Source organism: Brachionichthys hirsutus, chromosome 23 (genome assembly GCF_040956055.1).
Source record: "Brachionichthys hirsutus isolate HB-005 chromosome 23, CSIRO-AGI_Bhir_v1, whole genome shotgun sequence".
NCBI classification, from domain to species: Eukaryota; Metazoa; Chordata; class Actinopteri; order Lophiiformes; family Brachionichthyidae; genus Brachionichthys; species Brachionichthys hirsutus.
In genome coordinates, this window is record NC_090919.1 from 1,585,847 (window position 1) to 1,599,995 (window position 14,149).

General features: G+C 52.8%; 3 protein-coding genes across 3 annotated transcripts; 1 reads left to right on the plus strand and 2 right to left on the minus strand.

Annotated features, from left to right (window-relative positions):
* Nucleotides 1–3: 3 nt before the first annotated feature.
* Nucleotides 4–7,321, minus strand: dvl2 (dishevelled segment polarity protein 2). The gene is made up of 15 exons (XM_068755604.1): nucleotides 7,161–7,321; nucleotides 5,298–5,367; nucleotides 4,140–4,303; nucleotides 3,272–3,381; nucleotides 3,024–3,153; nucleotides 2,709–2,799; nucleotides 2,564–2,633; nucleotides 2,310–2,449; nucleotides 2,150–2,226; nucleotides 2,002–2,069; nucleotides 1,781–1,915; nucleotides 1,563–1,694; nucleotides 1,031–1,207; nucleotides 674–898; nucleotides 4–575 (listed from the first exon to the last, which is right to left on the minus strand). Exons 1-15 carry the CDS (start codon nucleotides 7,319–7,321, stop codon nucleotides 4–6), a joined length of 2,322 nt encoding a protein of 773 aa, XP_068611705.1.
* A 1,192-nt stretch (nucleotides 7,322–8,513) lies between these two features.
* On the minus strand, nucleotides 8,514–9,402 carry si:ch73-335l21.2 (RING finger domain-containing protein). The gene has a single exon (XM_068756068.1). The coding sequence runs from the start codon at nucleotides 9,400–9,402 to the stop codon at nucleotides 8,746–8,748; it is 657 nt and encodes a 218-aa protein (XP_068612169.1). The 3' UTR covers nucleotides 8,514–8,745.
* A 1,582-nt stretch (nucleotides 9,403–10,984) lies between these two features.
* Nucleotides 10,985–12,084, plus strand: si:ch73-335l21.4 (E3 ubiquitin-protein ligase-like). Its single transcript, XM_068755609.1, has 2 exons — nucleotides 10,985–11,438; nucleotides 11,880–12,084. Exons 1-2 carry the CDS (start codon nucleotides 10,985–10,987, stop codon nucleotides 11,936–11,938), a joined length of 513 nt encoding a protein of 170 aa, XP_068611710.1. The 3' UTR covers nucleotides 11,939–12,084.
* Nucleotides 12,085–14,149: the final 2,065 nt, after the last annotated feature.

The window sequence follows — 14,149 nt, forward strand, 5'->3', positions numbered from 1 at the left end:
CGACTACATGACGTCCACGAAGAACTCGCTGGGGTTCCCCATGGCCAGGTGGAACGATTGGCGTGACGCAGTCAGCTCGGGTGGCACGGAGCCCAGGTCGCGTGTGGGCGGGGCCCCGGGAGGCCCCCCCGGAGTGGAGGAGGGGAGCACGGCTAGAGCCGGGTGCATCGCGGCGGCGGGCATCTGCTGACCGTGCGGAAGAGCGTGAGCGGTCGCCAGGGCCGGGTGCGGGTGCTGGGGCACCATCATCACCATCATGGGGTTGTAAGGCAGGATGCCCGGCGGGTAGGGGGACATGTGGGGGGGGGGCTGGGGTAGGCGGTGGTGATGGTGCGAGCGCTGCGAGGAGGCGTGGCTGTGCTCGCTGGGGGTGGCCGAACCGTGGCCGCGCCTCAGGCTGCTGCGGGTGGAGTATTCAGATTCGCTGCCGCTGCCGGAGCGCGAGTCGGCCCCGCCCCCTTCTCCGCCCCCCCCACCGGAGGGGGATTTCTCCCCTCCCGCCACAGTGCTGCCGGGGCCCTTAGCGCCGCGACGCCGCTCGCCCTCGCTCCTCGTCGAGCCGCTGCTCCGGCTCCCTGGAGGCAGAGAGGAAAACGCTTCGTCTAACCTTCACGCAGAAAACACCAGGGCGGGATCACAGTGAGGGGGGGGGGGGGGGGCGTGGTTATCTCACCTTCGCTGTGCTGGCTGCCCGTGCTGCCGGGGGCGTAGCTATAGCTGCTGAGCTCGTGGTACGGCGGCGGCTGGCTGGAGAAGGCGTGCGCGGGGTACGGCTGGTAAGGGAAGGTGTGCATCATGGGCCACGGGGAGGCCCCCGGGAGCGGCAGGGGGGCCAGGGTGTCCTGGTCGGACGCCCCGCTGGAGCCGTCGTTGTCGTTCAGAGAAAGGTTGGCCATGTCTGAGGGCGGAAAACAAAAGATCAGGAGCCGCACCAGAGCGTCGACGTGATCCCAACTCCGAACGACGTTCCTGCCAGAACTAAAACGAGGACACGTTTCCAGGGGGGGGACGGGGGGGGGGGACGACTCACAGTTCTCGCAGTCGCTCAAATCCCCGAAGACGTAGTAGCACTGCTCGGAGAACGTGATCTTGTTGACCGTGTGCCGGATGAAGCCGGCCTTCAGCAGGTTGCTGGCGTACTTCCGGGCCTCCCGGCGGTCCTGGAAACCCTCGATGTGGTGGAAGAGCCACTCCACGACGTCCGAGCCTGAACGCAAAGACGAGTAAAAGACGAGTAAATATCGCTAACTGGAGGGAACCCGCAGTCCGGTCGGAACCGAGCAGAGTTCTGTTGCCTGGCGACGCCTAAAGCTGCAGCTCTTTACGATTCCATGACGCAACGCGAGACGAATGCAGGATCGCACAAGGAGGACAGACACACACTTTAAAGTGATTCAGCTGCAGGTGATTCCAACCCAACAGATGTTTCCAGTCAAAGTGGGCTCTGGAGTCTGTAACTTCAGGAATGTTTCTCTGTTTTTCCCCGTTCCCGGGGTCACGCGGTTTTAATTCTAATCGTTCCCGCCCCGTTCGGTTCGGTCCCCGCAGCGCAGCAAGTTCACCAAGGAAAGCGTTGGGGATGGTGATCTTAAGCCACATCCGGTCCCGGACCTCCAGGCCTGACTCCGGGGAGGCCATCGCCTTGGCAACAGACGCCATGTCGGAGTGAAGGGATAAGTTGAAGTCATCGAAACCTGGAGACAAAAAATAAAAATAAAAAAAATGTTCAGACGACTGGGAGTTAAAACGCGAGTCCGAGAAGGAAACTAGCGGCTCTCACGTTCGGTCTCGGTGACGGAGGAGGAGGAGGTGATGGTGCTGAGGGAGGAGCTGCCCGGGAAGGCGGGGTAAGCGCTGGTCATCGCCACAGAGTGGCTAACCCACGCCGCCGGGTCAATGGGCCGGATCGGTTCGTCTGCACGAAGAGAGGAGAAGAGGGAAGCTGCTAGCGAGTCCAGCGTCGGCGCGGGCGAACGGCGCCGCTAGCCGCGGCGTACTCACTGCGAGGCAGCGTGAAGTAGCCCTGGGGGGAGGGGTCCCAGCACTTAGCCACGGTGAGGATGATGGGCCTGGAAAGCGGCACGCAGTCGTATCGTTAGACTCGACGCCGAGCGAAGAGAACACTTCCGAGACGAGGAAGACGACTCACCCCGGCTTGTGCACGATCTCCCTCAGAACCCGGACCGCGTCGTCGTTACTCATGTTCTCGAAGTTGATGTCGTTCACCTACGAATCAACATTAGCATGAAATGGCGATTTAAAATTTAAAAACTCTCCTTTCAGTTCACGACGACGAGATTCTTCCTCACCTGTAGCAGCATGTCGCCGGGTTCAATGCGTCCGTCCGCAGCGACCGCCCCCCCCTTCATGATGGAGCCGATGTAGATGCCTCCGTCCCCCCTCTCGTTGCTCTGGCCCACAATGCTGATGCCCAAAAAATTGTACTTCTCTGCGTTGTCGAAAAAACAAAGAAAAAAAAACAAACAGCCGGAACAGTGTCGATATATTTAAGACGCGCCGGTTTAATAAATGGAGAAAAAGCGTCGGGGCTTTTTTTACGAACCCATGTTCAGAGTGACGGTGATGATGTTCAAGGACATTGTGGAGTCGGTCACGCTGCTGAAGGAGGAGGCCTGGTCGCGAAAGAACATTCAACGAACATACAAACAGGGAAAAACCTCCTCAACGGGCGGCTCACAGGTAGTTACCCTCTCCAACCGCGGGGGGCGCTGTTTCCTTCGCCTGCGGTGGCGTTTGAGGAGCCTGGAGGCCGTGCTCTGCTCCGTTGCGCTGCTGAACCTGCATATTTTGAGGGTCACGTAAAGGTGAAAGGTCATAGACATTTTCAAAATCTAAATATTAATAAAGGAAACAGACATTTACTAAAAAAAAAATGTGACATTTCCTTCAATTAGCATGAAAAAAAAAAAGGATTAGAGTCAGAAGATGAAAGGAAAGGATTCAGAGTTGGGCTGATTGTGTAACAGGAAGCTAAAGCCTCCTCTCATTGGTCGGTCTCCCACCTGCTCATGGTGTCATCGTCCTCAGAGTCACAGAAGCTGGTGGTTTCCAGCTCGCTGCTCATCACGGTGCTGGAGCTCTCGTAACCTGCCAGGTGGCGCTCCAGTCGGCTCTGGCCGTTCATGCGAGGACCTGGAACGCCACAGAAGGGGCCGATGATCTTTCAAGTTGCGCTCGAACCCTCGGGCTCCGTCTTTTTATCCTTTGATCATAATTAAAAGCAGGAACGTCTCCTCCTCCTCCTCCTCACCGTGTTGATCCGGGCCCTCACGGAGCCGAGGTCTCTCTCTCCGGAAGGAAACGACAGACTCCGTCTCAGTCTGGTCGTCTAAGGTCTCCACGCTGCCGGTAGCGTTGGGGCTGCAGAAGGAGAAATGAGCGTGAGCTAACAGTCCGGATTACAGGACGTCCTCCTGCAGCAAACAGAGACCCGGGTCCAAACGGAGAGAAGCTGCACCCGGAGCGGAGTTTTACTCCAGGACGAGGTCTCCGTTCGACCCCTTAAATCAAAGCTGCGCGGTTAAGAGCCGTTTAAATGATATGATCTGGGTCTGGACTCTTGAGGCTCTTATCTGTCACAGACACCTCCAGAATAAAGATCAAAGGCCATTCTGGTTTCATGCTTTAAAACCAAAAACAAACAAACAAAAAAAAAGCTGCCATAACAACCAGTTAAATAGATAGAGCTCAAAGAGTTCTCACGCAAGTCTGGGATTCGCTTTGTCTCATTATTTCGGGTTTGGGCTGAATCACCGCCGTTTCACTAGCTGCATTCTCTGCGCGCTAGCTGGCTAGCAGCTAACCCGCTAACTGAAAAAAACGCCTCTGCTGATAATGGGCTCAAAAATAAATACTAAAAGTATTACATCTGCAAAACAAATGTATCATTTGACCTTAATGAGATCATAATAATAATAATTGATTCGCTGGAAGGAGGCTGGAAAATGGATTCCTGCAGAACAAAGCCGAATTAAAAGGGCGGCTCGGGTTCAACGGAGCTTCTGTGTTCCTGCTATTCTTGTTGTAACTTGATGCTGGGAGCGAAACATTCAGAGAAACAAACGTGCAGCCGTTTCGGCGACGCTCCCCGATAAAACCCACGCGTTCGTTTCCCTTACTGGAAAGAGGGCGGTCTGGAGTCGCCGATGCCTCCCGTCCTCTCTGTGGGCGGGGGTGGGAGCGGCGGAGGAGGGGGCGAGGGCTGGCTCGTTGTTTCTACAGGGGGGGCCGCCGCCGCCGCCGCCACCGGAGGTTCAGCCGCCGGCGCGTCCGAAGACACCAACTGAACGTAAAGAAGAAGAAAAAAAAAAGACAAGGAAACGGAGTGAGAGAAAATAGGAAGCGATTGTGAGGGGGGGGGGGAGAAAAACCGGGTAAGATGTCAATTGCTTTGACACACAAAACGCTGCGGCCTTTTCAGACGGTTGTCTCAAGGGCAAACGGAAATGTTATCCTACACTTAACCTGTCTCTTTTCATTACCCCCCCCCCCCACACACACACACACACACACACACACACACACACACACCAGGGGCGAGAATGAACGCCACACAGCATCCAGTTACCCGATCACTGAACGCAGAAAGGGAACGACGCGCCGCCTGCGTTGGGCGCAAAGTTTCAGAGTTCAGATCGAGTCCAGATTTAAATTCACGTGAAACACCTCCACCGAACGGAATCCACCGAACGGAATCCACCGAACGGAATCCGCCGAACGGAATCCACCGAACGGAATCCACCGAACGGAATCCACCGAACGGAATCCACCGAACGGAATCCACCGAACGGAATCCGCCGAACGGAATCCACCGAACGGAATCCACCGAACGGAATCCGCCAAGCCGCGACTGGCGAGGAAACACTCGTCTTCTGGGACGCCCTGGCGAGGAAACACTCGTCTTCTGGGACGCCCTGGCGAGGAAACACTCGTCTTCTGGGACGCCCTGGCGGGGAAACACTCGTCTTCTGGGACGCCTCCGTCCATCTTGTGAGATGTTTGATGTCACTGGAGATAATGGTTTAGAGATGAAGGCAGGGGGGGGGGGGGGGGTCGGACAGGAAGTCTGACCCGAGATGGGGCCCCCGACGATGGATGGAAATGATTTGAAGCTTCACACGTTCACGGGTCCAGAGCTGCCGCTCAATAGACCAGATCATTAGGGGGGAGGAAACATAATAACATCGCGTCCCACCAGAGGTCGCTCAGCGGGACGCGATGGACAGAACGTGTCCAGAGAAATCCAGACAGATGCAACAACCGTCGGCGTTTCTTACCCACGACACCACTCTGCCGTTGAAACACGGCAACTTGGCGCCGTCCTCAGAAATCTCCTCCTTCACCACCCTGGAAGAAAGAGTCAAACGTGAGGGTCAGGAGTTAAGAACCAATGTCCATCCGACGGGTGCGACGAGACGGAGTCCAGCCAGAGACAACGGCGCGGGACGCAGGGCATAGAGCCGTTTACAAGTCGGACATTTTGGATGTAAAATACTGGGCTGAGACGCAGAGGAGGAAGAAGCAACGAGCTGAGGCGGAATCTGAGGCGGAATCTGAGGCGGAATCCGAGGCGGAATCCGAGGCGGAATCTGAGGCGGAATCTGAGGCGGAATCTGAGGCGGAATCTGAGGCGGAATCTGAGGCGGCCTGTCGATTTGAACGCAGCCCGGAGATTTACTTTTTCTCTCGGTTCCCTCGAGATCCTTAAAAACCTACAAACCAACACAGCGGCTCCTTTCAACAATTCATTCGGTATTCAGTTCCCAACCTTAGCCGCCCCCCCCCCCCATATGATAGCACACATTTGTCTCCCCATGTACCCCCCCCCCGCCCGACACGCAGAAAATGGCCCCTGTCCAGCCACTGGCTGTGGATCTCCCCCCACTGCCACACACACACACACACACACACACAGGTCTGGACAGCTGGCCTCGTACCAGGGCAAATGAAAACACACACTATTACATGGGGGGGGGGGGGGGTTACGTCCCTGCTTTGATTGGACAGCTGACTCGGTGGGGGGGGGGGGGGGGCTGAATCAGTTGAAGATATTCACATCGCCTTCTCCTCTTTGAACGAGTTTCTTTGCTCGCCTGAACGAGTTTTCCATGGAGATGTTTACATTGTGAACTCCATTCAGTATTTTATACCCGGACAAGTTTTAATACGCGTGCCCAGTGCAAGTCCTACATCGCCCGTCCCTCAAATTAAGACGCAATTCCCGTTAGACTCGGCGTCTACGGTTACCGATGGCTGCCGCCGCATCGGCATTCAGACCGTCTGCATCCAAAGTCACGGCGTCCCGTTTCCTCTTCCTCTTCCTCGAGTCGATACCGCGGGTCCGACGGCGCCGTCCCAAGAGGAAGAGGAAGAGAGGAAACCGGCCCAGACTTAACACTATAATGCGTTTAACAGAAAACCTCAAGGATCTCGCCGGGTCAATAAACCGCGAGCTCACATTCCTCTGCAGGAGAACACACAGCAGCCACACAGGACAAAAAAAAAGAGATTAATCGATTAATCTCTGGGGGAGGGGGGGCTCCAGAGAAGGGGAGACAAAACCCTGGCTTCTGTCTCACAAGATGATGGAGGGAGGGAGGGAGGGGTGAGGATTAGGGAGGGAAAGGAAAAGCAGCAGGCTCAGGGAATGCCTCGCATTGTAACGGTGATGCTTTCCCTGCCAGTATTTATAGAACCACTTGGATATTCATCCCATCATTTTTGCTATTTCCCGATTAGGGAGGTGCCGGTTGAACGGCGTCCCGGGCCGGGGCTTTACGCACGGCTCTTACGCATCTCCTCTTGAACAGATAGCGGATTATAGGATTGTAGAAATGCTGCAAAAACACGTTAAATAGTATTCTTTGTAGTCCTGCCGACTCATCTCCGGCGTTAATGCAGGATGGAATGATTGTCACGAACCCAAACCTGATTACGAGATTGGGATTAGAACTTTTTTTTTTTTTTTTTACTTTAATCTCACCAGTAACCTTTTTGTTGTTGTCATTTTTACTAATTTGACATAAATAATCCTTCCGACATTTTTCGGCATGTAATTTTCCAAACTCTTCTTTGCTTACGGGGGGAAGAAAGAAGAAGAAGAAGAAGAAGAAGAGGAAGAAGAAATCACTGCAGCTCACCCGAAGTCCTGGTCCATAGACTTGAAGAAGAATTTGTAGTTTGGTTTGTTCAAGACTTGTTTAAAATCCAGCAAAGTGATATTTTCGGCCGCGATCGGTATCTTCACCAAATACGGCGTCTCCTCTTCGTCGATGTGATAAATTATTTTGGTTTCCGCCATGTCTACGCGAAGGAATAACACTATAAAGAGGCGAGGTAGCGTTAACTCCGCAGGGTAGCTAGCGGCTTAGCTAGCGGCGGGGCTAGCTAGGTGGCTAACGATGCGGCGGAGGTGAAACGATGATGGCCACTGAGGTTTTCAGCGCGAGCTTGGGGGTCGCGGCGCGTCCGTAACCCGCCTAGGAAGCTCTATCTCCGGCGTGCGAGAAGTAAAAAAAACTCGCATTCCCTCTGCGGAGGGGCGAAAACCGACGACGCGCTACATTCACACGGATTCACACCGACAACTTCTCCCCCAACAAAAACATACAGGGGAGGGGGGGGGGGGGGCTTAAAAGTTTTCACTGCTTTTTTTTTTCTTTTTTTTTGTGAACCAACGCAGCGTGTGACGTCAACACGTACTCCGTATTTTTTGTACGTGCCCTCCCTCGCCCATCATCCACAATAATAATAATTAAAATAAGTTATTGCATTCACTGAAGAAAAAAAGTTTCGGTTTTCCTGAATTTCTGAATTAATGAGATAATGTATGATAAATATTTTTTTAAATGTTATTAGAGGTATGTTTTTCTGTTTTTATAGGTCATTTTTTTCGGGTTTTAGAGCAAATCTTTTCTTCTCTGTTTTTAATATTTTATAATATTTTTCGGTTTTTTCTTTAATTTATCTCATAAATTCAGGAAAACCGAATTTATTTTTCTTCAGTGAATGCAATAAGCTTCCGTATATTAATCAATCAAATATGCTTTTTTTAAATCATTATTTTTTATATTTTTATTTGATGACTAACGTGGGGGGGGGGAATAAATGATTAAGTTCTGTTTTTTTATTGTCTGACTGTTCCATTTTCATATAACATTCTTATGATTATTTAACCCTTCATCTGTTTTATAAATGCACAGAGACATAGTTCAAAGAATTTGAGAGGTTAAACCATAATAAGAAATGTATTTAAGCTCTACTTTAAACTCTGCTTAAGTCACATAAGGACTAAAGAAAGTAAACATTATTACCCGTCTTTACAAGCGGCCCTCTAATCAAATAATACATTATATCTATATTCTGAAAGAATATTGTGTTTTCAACAAATTACTACAAACAAGTGCTGAACGCAAAATTATCTATTGTAATGTAATCATGCGTCATAACTAAAGAAAGAAAGAAGCAGAAGCACACACGGAATTGAAGTCACTAATAAACTGGCCCTCCAGCCATCTTGTAACAAACCACTAGAGGGAGCTCTTCATCAGTCTGCCATCAGTGAAGGACAAACAAATGCTGGAAGTGGAATTTAACCTCAACCACAGTGAACAAAAAAATATCAGGATACAAATATTAGCTTTCATATTCTCTAAACTCCCATGCGTCACACTTTTAGCCAATCTACCGTCTCCATGCTGCAGAAAGGTCACTTCCTGTTTCCTTTTAAAGTTGCTTTTTGAAGACATTCGGCCCAAACACCACCCCGAACAGGCAGATAATCGCAAACAACACCCAGAAGACGACAGCCAGCATCTGCACACAGAACAGCGTCTTCTTGTTCTGCTGTATGACCCCCCCCTCCCCCATCAGGCCCGGCGCCGTCCCCGTGCTGTACAGCGCGTCCGGGTGCATCTGCTGCACCCGCAGGCTGACGGTGGGCATGATGATGAAGCGGGAGTCCCTGGCGTTGCCGTCCGGGGACAGCGCCATCCTCTGGGTGACGGTGGCTAGGCCGGTCACCATGGTCACAGGGAGGCAGAAGGCCACGGGGGACAGCTTGGGCGGGGCGTGGGAGTTGCAGGGTAAGGCGAAGTTGTCGCCGGCAGCTTCCAGAGGGGTGAGGTGGCGGCAGAGGGGGCAGGGGATGGCCGGGGTGCTGCGGGGGTCGGCGGGCTGACCGGGGCAGAGTTGGATCTTCTGGAGGCACTCGGAGCAAAAAACATGGCGGCACTCCAGCATCCGGGGCGATTTGTCGTAGTGGTTGTACTCCTGGTAGCAGATGGGACAATCCACATCCAGCAGCTCCCCAGGGGTGGAACTGCGGCCCTGGGTTGCAGCGGCTTGGCCCCCCCGCCGGGGAGGCGGGACGGCGTCCTCCATCGTGGCCGCCGGGAGAATGAACGGATGACAAGGTGCGACTAGTGGATGAATCTGCAAAGAGAAAATCGGTTCAAGTCGTCGTCGGCGAGGGAAGTGAGATCTGCTCTCACGCTGCTTCTCTTTAGTTTAATAAATGAATTCCACAGACTATGAGTCACAGCCTTTATCCATTTACCCCCCCCCCCCCCCCCCCCCCCCACACACACCTAGCAGCAGTCTTCCAGAGTCCGTACAATGAGTGCCGGCCTGCAGACTCATGACCCATGAAGCACGTGTTTCTCCCTTTAACGCGCCCGCAGCTGCACGCCGCGGCGTTGAGATGTCATTTTGTCATCAACTCATGTTTGAAAATCTGGTGCAGACACTTCTTTTTTTTTTATTGCTCACATGAGACAACTACCTGGCAACCCAGGTCCACTTTGGGGGGGGGGGGGGGTCTGTGGGCCGCGCTGCATGGCAACCCGCAGCCTGGAAACGTGTTTTTTTTACAAATAAACTATTTGTTAAAATGGAATTATAGCAAAATAATATTGGCTAAATCACCAAAATCCCAACAAACAACGAGGAAAAAGAGTTGTGGCCCGCTTCGTATGAACGAATGCAACCAGGAAGTAGAACCGGAGCACAAAGGAAGCCAGATAGGAGAGGAACTCACCCACCGATGCCCCCCTCCCACTTAGATGCCGGCCCGGGTCTCCCTCGCCTCTCCCAGAGATCCGTCAAAGTCCTTATCTTGATGCGTGTCTGCGCTTTGGGCTGGCTGGAAGCTTCCTCCTCGTCGTCGTCGTCGTCCCCCCCCCCCCCCCCCGATGGGACATCTCTGAGGTTTGCTCAGCAGTAATTGAACCCTTGGTGAATGAAGGTGACGCGCGAGGCTCAAAATGACAGAGCCGCTCAGGTTATTATGGTTCCGCTCTGTCGTCACGGAGACACGTTTATAAAGGATGGAGGTGTGACTAGCGGTTACATGTTTCTGCCCCTGAATGAAGGGGAAGAGGGCCGTTGAATCCTAAAGGTCAGCCGAAGCTAAAGCGACGCGGGTTCGTTAAAGCAACTATCATCAGTGCGGTTTTGTTTTTTCCGGATATGGAGGAGGAGCTCCGGACCGGTTTGCCCGATGCGTTCCAACTGCTGTTCATTAAAACCGCCCCACATCCCACTTCCTGACCTGTCCCACTGGCGAAAGGTCAAACGAGCTCTGCGGCGACTTTTTAAGGGTTTTTTTTAATCCCAGTTTTTAGCCACGAAGACGATGCAGCGAGGAAGAAAGTGACTTTGAAGTGGACGGGACAAACAGAAAGTGGCTTAAGGATGAGCGCGGTTGTTCATATAAACCTTCCGGGGGAGGGGAGGGGGGGGGGGGGACACACACACAACATCCAGGAATGCCCTCGCCCCTTTTTACGTGCACGTCATTGTGGTGCATCGTTTGTATTTTGGACCTGATGACTCATAGCTTTTGTTGATTTGGCTCAAATCGGAGTTTCCTCCTCCCACACACTTCCTGAAGCTGTGAGGTATAAGTCTGGGCCGGCTCGCTCCGGCTTTCATTCATCGCTGGGGGGGGGGTCTAAAGGAGGGAATGTTCTCAGAGCTGGAGTGTGGAATTTGTTACCGGGCCTACAACGCAGGCCGGCGGTGCCCCCGGGAGCTGCGGTGCAAACACAGCTTCTGTGAAAGCTGCCTCTTGACCCTTTCACGACCCCGAGGGCCGGGTGACTCGGGCCTCGGGGTCGACGGGGCCATCGTCTGCCCTTTATGCCGGCACGCCACAGCCATCCCCGGAGAGGGGGGGGTGAGGGCCGAGCTGCCGGTGGATGAGAGCGTCCTGGAGCGGCTGCTGCTCGACGGACCTCCGGACGAGGAGGAGGAAGGAGGAGAAGGCGGCTTGGATGAGGATGAGGCGCCGCTGCCAGGGAGTCCAGGCGAGGAGGAGGAGTCCCTCGCCGGCTCCGGGGGCCGGAGGCTCCGGAGGACAGGGAGGAAAGTCTGGAAGATGATCAGTGGGCGGAGCCCAGGACAAAGGGGAGGAGAAAGTGAGTAGCTTCAAATTTAAGGGCTGGATAATCCAAAATAAACTACTTAATTCTTTATCTTTAAGTGATGCAGTATGAATGAATGAATGAACAAATGATCCAGAATGAATGAATGATCCAGAATGAATGAATGAATGAATGAATGAATGAACAAATGATCCAGAATGAATGAATGAATGAATGAATGAATGGTTCATTTGGTTGATTGATGCATTTAAATCAATACGTTTCCAGAATAGAAACAAATCAATCTAACCGAAAAGGGAATTTCATCCGTTTTCATCCGAGTCTTACGCGTTTTAGTGTTCTTGGGGGCCCCCTGGTGGCCGCGGGGGGGCCACCAGGGGGCCCTTTGAATCAAGCAGCCCAAACCGGACTAAGCGTGATTGTAACCACGAGGTCTGAAGGATGGCTCTGACGTGTCCTGTTTTCCTCTTCCAGACGGCATCACCGGTGCCGACGTGAGGAATCTCGCCATGATGTCCTGCTACATGATTTAAAGCGGCCACCAAAGCACCGGAGACTTGGATGAGAAATTTCTGTTTAATGGCTCCGCGACAGAAAATGATGATGATGATGTAAAACCTTATTGGCAAGAAAAACAGACAATCTCAACCCCCGATTCGAGTCAGTGATCATTATAGCTGACTGGTCATTATTTATTTTAATGATTGTATTTATCAATGTCGTTTTTATATATATATATATATATATTTAATGAAGAATAAATATTGCTTGTAAAGCCTTCTGTGACTGCTTCCTTAATATTGTGTGGCGTTTCAGGTCCAATTAAAGGCAGACTTTACAAAATAAAAGTCCAGAGGGCAAAAGAAAGAGCAGGAGAGGAAATACTTAAGTAGACGATATAAAGAGATCGCATGAGCCGAGAGGAAGAGGAATCCTCCCCCTTCCCGTGCGGCTTCCTTTGCAGCCAGGTGAACTTGATTTATTTGCAATCAGACACAGCCACCCGTTCATTTGGGAAGTGCGACTCGGTGATCCGAGGACATTCCACCGGTACGTTTGATGGGCTTTCCTGACACCGGTCCAAACCTGGGAGGAAGATTACCACAATGTTTGAGAACCGCTGTCTCCCCTCGAGGTAAGCGTTTTGCAGTTTTCTTGACTCACGGCATTAGAGATGCTTGTGGAACATCAGAGTGTTTCTTATTTCCCTCCCTGCAGACTCCTGTTTGTGTTTGCAGCTGTCGGGTCGTTCGTCACGTGGACAGATGCCGGAAGAGGTGAGCACAAAACCGGCCGGAATCTATGCTGGGACGCTTAATCTGCCGACTCAGATTAAGCGTCCTGAAGTTTGATGTAAATTTTTCTGCAAGCCATTTTAGACACTTCGCTGCTATTTTGCTAAAATGAGGACACAAATTTAGATTAATTTAAGACATAAATAGACGAGCATTTTCCTTCCTGTGTTTTTTTTTTTTTTTTGCTTCACACTAGAAAGAAGTTTCTAGTTCTAATGTCTCTCTTCCGTCCCACGTTTAGCCACGACCCAAGTGGATCACACCCCCCTGAGCCGACCGCGCGGTCCGCACAGTCGGGATAGGCCCCCCTTTACCGCTCTGCCGTCGGCCCAAAGGAGAACTCCTGGCGAGACTCGACCGAGTGGGACTTACAGACGAGTTTGGTCAAACCCCCTGAGGGTCACCGAGGGTCGCTCTATTTACCGCCGAGTCGTCCCGGACCGACGGAATGAAGCCGGCGGCATTTTCGCCAGACGGCGAAGCTTTGAGCGATCCGGAGCGAACGACCTCCTCCTCTCCCGCGTTACCGGTTCCGCTCAAAGCAGGAAGTGGTCCCGTCCTTTTCTTCGGACCCCTCTTATTTTGGGGGTTCAGAAATCCCCCGGTGGAGGAAGCGCTTCGGACTCCAGAGAGCAGACGCCACGTGAAACTGTTTGGCAACCCTTTGCTTCCCCCTTCCTTTCCATCATATAGGAGCGCTTCGCTGCCGAGTCCAAGAGGGCGCTACGGCGGCGGCGAAGGCCCAAATGAGCTCCGGAGAACACCTGGCAGGACGCAATCCACCAAACATCTCGGCTTGGTAAGTCAGATGGCCCCCGTTATCAAACTGCACCCAAGCCCAGAGGAATTCCCATCATCCGCCGGCGATTCCTCCCAGGTGTAGCGGCCACGGGGCGGCGCCGACGCGCCGAGACGCCAAAAGGTCAAGTCGTATCTGTTCAAGGACTCTCGGAACGCTTTCGGTGCGACCGGCGCCCTTTCCAAAACGCCACAGGGGCAGAAGTCATCCGGTTCCCAAATTTACAGAAGTTTCTCCCCGGATTTTCAACAGCTGGAGAAGTCACGGAGAGAAGAGGAAGCACAGAACCGGGTGGGATCCAGTCAGGCCAAGACCAAGAATGCTAATGCTAACGCCGTTGATGCTAACACGCCTCGACAAGCCACGAGGGGCGTCTATGGCTTCAGAGGGTTTCTAAACCCGATAAAGGAGTCAAATATTCTCTCCTCCAGGGGATCCACGGAAAAGATGAACTCCCCGTGGCACAAGTTCGAAATGGTGACCGTAGACCCGCCTCCGTCACCGAGGTTCCGCTTCGGGCAGAATGGAGCGTCTACTCCCGGAAACGTCAGATCTATGACTCCCCGAATTCCCCTCTCATCGGGATTCAAGGAAGCCCGGCCCCTGCCGTCTGAAAAGGACGCCGGCGTTGGAAGGAATCCGGACGACCG

Excerpts from the sequence above, each read along its gene's own strand:
- dvl2 (XM_068755604.1), bottom strand. The coding sequence starts at position 7,321 with ATGGCGGAAACCAAAATAATTTATCACATCGACGAAGAGGAGACGCCG. Across the intron at positions 1,695-1,780 it reads CTCCGTCACCGAGACCGAAC|GTTTCGATGACTTCAACTTA; the intron begins GTGAGAGCCGCT and ends TTTTGTCTCCAG. Across the intron at positions 576-673 it reads GGGCAGCCAGCACAGCGAAG|GGAGCCGGAGCAGCGGCTCG; the intron begins GTGAGATAACCA and ends CTCTGCCTCCAG.
- si:ch73-335l21.2 (XM_068756068.1), bottom strand. The coding sequence starts at position 9,402 with ATGGAGGACGCCGTCCCGCCTCCCCGGCGGGGGGGCCAAGCCGCTGCA.
- si:ch73-335l21.4 (XM_068755609.1), top strand. The coding sequence starts at position 10,985 with ATGTTCTCAGAGCTGGAGTGTGGAATTTGTTACCGGGCCTACAACGCA. Across the intron at positions 11,439-11,879 it reads AGGACAAAGGGGAGGAGAAA|ACGGCATCACCGGTGCCGAC; the intron begins GTGAGTAGCTTC and ends TTCCTCTTCCAG.